Source organism: Oreochromis niloticus, linkage group LG7 (assembly GCF_001858045.2).
Source record: "Oreochromis niloticus isolate F11D_XX linkage group LG7, O_niloticus_UMD_NMBU, whole genome shotgun sequence".
NCBI lineage: Eukaryota > Metazoa > Chordata > Actinopteri > Cichliformes > Cichlidae > Oreochromis > Oreochromis niloticus.
In genome coordinates, this window is record NC_031972.2 from 10,030,425 (window position 1) to 10,037,747 (window position 7,323).

The following is a 7,323-nucleotide window of genomic DNA, read 5'->3' on the forward strand; positions in this document are numbered from 1 at the left end:
TGGGATGGGCGAAACGTCAGTACCTTCGATGTACTATTGCTGTGTGATTTTTTTTTTTTTATTATTACTATTGATGAAGGATTCCTGCAGTTTTCGCTAGTCTGGACATTGTAAGCTCACACGGGAGTCCAGACTTCCAGAGAACGCAGGGCGATCATTCTACAATTGGAACGCAGTGCACTTGATGACATCACAACTCCGAAGTTTTTACTGCCATCCCCTCTTAATTTAACTGTGATTAATATTTGCAATGGAAATTACACATGACATAAAATAATAATAATAATAATAATGATTATTAAATGTAAAAAAATTACTGGTCAAAAGTTTTATAACACTCGAATGAATGAAGTGACTGCAAAAACGGCAATTAAATATAGGTCACCACATCGATGCTGTTCAAAAGACTGAAAGAGTTAACAATGGAGAATCTTGTTATCTTTGTTATTATTCTCCCCGCATTTTATTACTCCGATGTCAACATTGTCGCTTTATAACTAAAGCATGCACTTTGTGTGAACTCAAATGGAGTCCAGTCAACTATTGCCCCCTGTGGCCAAGTGCCATAGCCTACAACAAAATTTGGGGACAAAACTTGTGACACATCTTCACATGCTTGGATGTTACTACAGTCCAGGCTATTGCTGCCAATGTTTTCCCTTGAGGTATCCTGATAGATGTCAGAGTTATGATTGTGCCATAGACCTTTTACATGGAGCTTTGCCCACTAGATGTTTATATAGTCTGTCAAAACCAGAACGAGAAGCCATGGAGCATCCATTTCTGGGGAGTTCTGCAGCCCAAGCTGCCCTCGACAAGCTGAAGCAGCACTTCACCACAGCACCTACTCTCATACAACCGGACCTGGGCAAAGAATTCATTGTGAAGGTGGACACCTCGGATTCTGGAGTGGGTGCTGTTCTCTCACAGCAACACTCTGGTAAGATGCATGCGTGTGCCTTTTTCTCCCATCGTCTGACTCCAGCAAAGGAAAAACTATGATCGGGAGTTGCTAGCCATAAAGTTGGCATTGGGGGAGTGGAAACATTGGCTTGTGGGCTCAGAGCAAATATTCATTGTTTAGGCAATATTCTTTGTATCTGTCTGTGTGTAAACTGCAAAAAGATTAAACTCCCATCAAGCCAGGTGGGTCAGCTCTCTACACGCTTTAATATTTCCATAGCCTACTGGCCCACTGTCAGACGCCTTGTCTAGACAATTGGCCACTTCTGGCAGTTCACCTGAGGATGAGACGATTCTGCCCTCTTGCTGGTTCCGTAACCTGGGAGATTAAGTCTGAGATCGTCAGTGCCCAGCAGAGGGAGCCATACCCCACTACAGGACCCCCAAATAGTCTCTATGTTCCCACAAGAGTTCAGTTTAGAAGTAATTCATTGGGCCCAGACTACAAGATTCACCTGCCATCCTGGCCATCCTTGTCCACGGATGTCTATGAGTATGTTCCAACCCAGATGTGCTCAAAATTTCCACTTCCCTCCCTGTAAGACTCCTGAAACCCCTACCCACACCTGGTCACCCGTGGTCTCACCTAGCCCTAGATTCAGCATAGACTGGTTCTCCAAAGCTGTCCATTTTGCTGCTCTTCCTAAACTCCCATCAGCTCTGGAAATTGCAGAACAACTCACCCAGCACGTTTTTAGACTTATCTGCAATCCTTATGACATCATTTCTGACTGGGGCCCCCAGTTCACCCAGTTCACATGGAAGTCCCATCTAGCATGGGTAAAGTATGTCCACAACTCCATGACCTCTGCTGCTACAGGCCTATTACCCTTTCAAGCATTGCTCGGTTATCAGCTGCCAGTCTGCCCGGCAATCAAAGGTGAGACCTCTGTTCCCCTCTGCAGATGTTGCTACCTTTGGAGAGCTACTTGCTCTACACTGCTAAGGACCAAGGAGGAAAACAAGCATTTGGCCATCGAACCTCGACTCCGTCCTACCAGGCCGGCCAGAATGTTTGGCTGTTGGCAAAAAGCATTCCTCTCCGTACGGAGTCAAAGAAATTGTCCAGATTGAGATAGACTTTATGATTAACCCTGTTGCTGCCCGGTTTAAATTGCCCTCCGCCCAGGCCCTCTCTACCCGCCTGGGTCATTGAGGGTGAGCCAGTATATTTTCTGTAACTCATGTTATGGGTGCCTGATGCTTTGGGAGGGTCTTGCAGTACTAGGTGGACTGGGAAGGATGTGGAAGATATGCAAAGGGTATTTTAAGGGGGTCAGGGCTACTTTCAAGGTCCCTCAGTTTGTGTGTGAGTCAGTATGCACATCTTGTTTCCCAAAACATACAAATTTATTTGGGAGAGAAAAAGATTTATATAGCAGGGTGTCTCGGTGGTGCAGTGATTAGCATTAGCACCAATGCTATAGGTATGTGAGAGTGTGTAGTTGTCTGTTTGTCGCTCAGAAATAACTTGGAGGGACTTTAGTCCCTTAGACCTTTAAACACAGTTACAGTTTTTTTAAAGGACAAGGCAATATAACACAGTGGATGTTAAATTTAAGATGAGCGCAAATCTTTCAAGAAGCAAATTTCTCAGTGTTCATATTTTAGTGAAATTGTTGTCTTTTTTGCTATTCTTAGTTGAATATAACGTTTAAATAATTTGTAATTTGTAAATAATACATTTTTTAAAATTTTCTTTTTACTCTGCATCCTGGTTTCTTATCCAAGTAATAATTTAAATTTTTTTTTATTGTGGTGTGGTATTTTCTTTTCTTCATTAGTAATTAGTACCATAATTGGTAATCACTAATAATGCCTAATAAAGCCTAATAACCAGTTCCCCATTATTATATTTTATTAAAATTAAAGGAAAACTAAGTTACTTTACGCATTCCTATCCTGTTCCTAACATGTCTTTTATAAACGCTCTTGTTTACAGAAACTGTTGGAGTTGAACAATCTCCATTCTCTGGTGTCCGTGGTTTCTGCTCTGCAGAGTGCGCCAATCTTCAGACTCAGCAAAACCTGGGCGGTAAGATTTCAGCTTTGTGCATGCCTTAAAGTCTTACTTCTGTAATTCATAGTCTTGATGTTACTGTGTGCCAGTGATGACATTTACCTGTCATGGGTATCTCTTTATCATAGGTCAATTGCCGTTCTCTTTTAGAACTTGTATTAAACTTAACTAACGTATGGTATTACCAGTTAATGTATTTATATGACACTTTGACCCAGTGTTTTGACTTGTTATTTGTTGCCCGTCCATGAATCACTGCTTTATTGTGGTGGAGGGGTTTGTGTGCCCCAGGGATCCCAGGGGCCATGTTGTCGGGGGGCTTTTGCCCCCTGATAGGGTCACCCATGGCAAATTGGTCCTGGGTGAGGGAACAGACCCAGAGCAATTTAAAAGACCCCTAAGAGTATCCAATCAAGGGAACAGTTCACCATACCCGGGATAGGGTTACCAGAGCTGCGCCCTGGAGCTAGGCCTGGGGAGAGTGCCTGAGGGTGAGCGTCTGGTGGCCCGACCTTAGTCCATTGGGCCAGGCCAGGCACAACCCAAAAAAGGGACATGGGCCCGTCCTTCTGTAGGCCTACCACCTGCAGGAGGTGCCGTAGGAGTCATGTGCCATATGTGTTTGGCGGCAGCCAGGAATGGAGGCCCTGGTGGGCCTTAGTTACCAAGACTAGCAATTGGGATATGGAATGTCACCTCTCTGGTGGGGAAGGAGCCTGTGTTAATGTGTGAGGTTGAAAGGTATCGGCTAGATATAGTCGGGCTCACCTCATCGCATGGCTTGGGCTCTGGAACTAGTCTCCTGGAGAGGGACTGGACTCTGTCTCAGTCTGGAGTTGCCCTTGGTGAGAGGCTGCGGATTGAGGTGGTATCCTAGTATCCTCTCGACTTGCTGTTTGTATGTTGGGGTTTCTCCCGGTGGACGAGGGGGTTTGTTCTCTACGCCTTTGGTGCGAGGAAACGGTCCTGACTGTTGTCTGCACTTAGGCACCAAATGATAGTTCAGAGTAACTGCACCACCTGGTGGTGAGTTGGATCAGGTGGCCGGGGAGGATGCTGGACATTCACACGCATATGAACTTGAGTGACATCCCATTATTAATCCATAGGTTAATCCCATTATTAATCCCATTGTTAATCTGTGACCAATAGAAATGAAGCCTAGAGCTGCATTAAGTTAAACAACACAATGAAGGAAAACATTCCGTGTGTATCTGAGTTCATTGAACTTTTTGACACAGGTTTACGTGCATATACAGGGACCTCCAGAGCCTTTAATTCATTCCTTTAAGTGGCTCTGCAGATCTCGGGAGGAAATCAGTGTTGTTGAAACTACACTCTCTTAACTAGTCGGGATAGTTCCAAAGCTTTCTTCTTTATGAATGAGTGATACATGTTCATGATCTACCTATTTGATTGTGATAGCAGACCAAAAAGCTTATGCCCATCTGTCCCTTTATTGTAGCCTCAGGTTCATTTTCTTAGCTTAGAGGAGAAGAACTACATGTGAGCTCAGAGCTCTTCTTCATACATTGATTAGAACAGCTGGACCATTGCCTTACAAAAGAATTAGTAATTTTTCTCTTCACCAAAATTTTAGATTTGTAATGTTGATATAGAGCAGGGGTAGGCAACCTTTTTAATGGCGAGTGCCATTTAAAATTTCCTCAGAAGTCAGTGTGCCATATGATTGCATTAGCAATAAATTTAATAACGCTCTATATTAACAGTTACACATTATATAGAACCACTTTATAGAATTATATTTGTTTGCAAATGTTGGCAGCTATCAGCGAATAGTTATCAGCTATTTTGAAACAAAAAAAAGACACTTTTTATCCATAACAAGAACTCCATAACAGCAAATGAACTGTACAACAGAAAATACAAATGCTATTTATGGTCTCCTCACAACAATGATAAGAAAAATAAACTGGGCCAATATGGTATGTTTGTTAATACAGAGACTAACATGTTAATGTGATCTCTGGTCTCCCACTCAGAGACACAGGTCTCCGAGTGTCCAGCATTCAGACGGCTACCTGAGGACACTCATGTGAGAGAAAATCTGCTCACACAGATATGTAGAGCCAAATACTGTCAATAAGGCCTCTGCAATGTTCTGAAGACAGTTAAACTTGTCAGGTAGTGATGTCCAGCAGGTGAAAATGCAAACTCCATGAACACACACAGCTGTAGATTCCAGCTGCTTCGATGTCGCATTAACTGGCATTAACTCAGCCAGTTAATGCGAGACAAATCTAGCTGCTCATTAAAGATTTCTGGTTTGATCAGAAAATAAAACATTGGTCCATACACCTGAAAGTCCCAAAAATGCATTGTGTGTCGAGTCTATGGATGCATTTTGACTAAAGACCGGCCCACCAGATATTAAAGCCATAAAGCCTTTGAATGAAAACAAACGCTGTTGTGACAGTGATGTACACTGTCTTGTTGGTATATGTATGATTTCTATTCATTTTACGTCAGATGAAAACTTTGGTTGTAAGCTTCAGATAATTATTTAATAACAGCCAGACATTTTAAATGAGAATAAGAAAGTATTTCTTTGTGCCCCCCTTTCCCTGTTAATGCCCTACCTGGCCCCCTGGCATAACTTTGCTAGACCCGCCCCTGCACAGTTACCAGCTGTCAGCTACATAGAAAAGGATCCTGGTGTTATTTGTCTCTCAGAAACAGTTCATAACTTCCCTTCAACTCATTCATGTCACCTAAAAGGTAAACCTGTTTCTCCATCACCTGTTCAGCTCTGATGATTCATTAAGGACATCTCCTGGTTTCATCTTCATGTTTACCTCTCACCAGATATACAAACCGATATCATGACCAGCAGCTTTACAGCTGTGGCTCCAGCAAACATCAGCTGATACTAGAAATTAATATTAAATACATTCTAACAACAGCTGACCAAGCTTAAACGTGCTGCTGTTGTTTAGCGCGACATCCGGCAGTTTCCTCTTTCTGGCGCAAAGTGGGCGATAAACAAACAAGACAGAAAAGCCGATCAGCTGATCATTGATCAGTTTCATGATTGAAGTAGCAACAGGAGAGAGAGGGGAGAGAATGAGAGGAGAAGAAGAGGCAGCTGTGCAGCAAAGACACAATAACTCCAGCTTTGTGTCTTTTTCCATCCTGGCTGAAGTACGGGACAAACTGTGTTCCTTCTCAGCTCAACACGAAACGTGTAATAATTTCTCTGAATGCCGGACGATTCCGTTTGTACGGGACGGTTGGCAACTCTACTAACTAACCTTATGAATAAAATAAAGTTCACTATCAATAAAATCATAGCACCCGCCCAGCAGTATATAAACTCCGTCATGCTAGCTAGTACGCAGTACGAGTTATTGTAACTGACTGTAAAAAGTCAGCACAACGAAAATAAACTCCACCTAAACTTGGTTTATATCTGACCCAGATAGACTGCAGGTCATAACTTCTTACCTGAAGTTCAGTTCACCTGACGCTCCGACCGGCGGCTGCCTCGGGTCTCTCCTCCTCCTGCCTCCCCTTCCCTCATCCACCTGCTGGCCTCCACCACTTGTTAATTTTACTGAATCTGTGAAAGCTCCGCCATAGCCACCACCAAACAACTGAGTTATTTTTACACACCGACCAGCGTGTAAAAAAATCGGGCCACCGAGCAAATGCCCTTATGCCCGATGGCCAGTCCAGCTATGGTCGTGCGTGCCATCAGTTAACCCTTCGCGTGCCAACGGTGGCACGCGTGCGTAGGCTTGCCGACCCCTGATATAGAGTATTACTGCCAAAAATTCGACATTGACTTTGTGCTTGGAAAATGCTTGGATCTATTTTTGACATAAAACAAAGCCAGATTTTGTCATATGTGTCTGAATCAGTCAGGATGACCGATAGAAACAACTGAGTTCATAATATCTATAAATCTGTAGGTTTTTAGAAAGCACTGCAGTCTGTCAGTTTATATAAGTGATATTATACAATCCTTCTGTTCCCACTTAAGTAAAGGCTCTACATGAAAATAGAAAATTATGTATGTGTTATTGTTTCCTGTCTGTTGTAGCTGATCAGTCGGAAAGACAAGGCCACGTTTGAGAAGCTAAACTATCTGACATCCAAGGAAGAGAATTACACCCGCATGAGGGAATACATTCGCTCCCTGAAGATGGTGCCCTGTATTCCTTACCTTGGTGAGTCTGCTATCTGTGTCTCAAGATTAGTTTAACACCATCTGCTTTAGATCTTTTTATTTCCTTTTAAGTAAGTTTTAGATTTCCAAGCCCAACATCCATTCCAGACGTATAAGTATACTTTTTCTTTTTTGTTCAAAACAGCTCAAA

At 42.9% G+C, this 7,323-nt stretch overlaps 1 protein-coding gene across 4 annotated transcripts in view; it reads left to right on the plus strand.

Annotated features, from left to right (window-relative positions):
• Positions 1-7,323, plus strand: part of LOC100703592 (ras-specific guanine nucleotide-releasing factor RalGPS1) — a 91,935-nt gene that overhangs the window by 30,454 nt on the left and 54,158 nt on the right. For all 4 annotated transcript variants that reach the window (XM_005449500.3, XM_003439635.5, XM_019360737.1 and 1 more), the window contains 2 exons: positions 2,906-2,998; positions 7,047-7,173. In XM_005449500.3, coding sequence (XP_005449557.1) covers positions 2,906-2,998; positions 7,047-7,173 — 220 coding nt within the window. The remainder of the gene's footprint in view (positions 1-2,905; positions 2,999-7,046; positions 7,174-7,323) is intronic.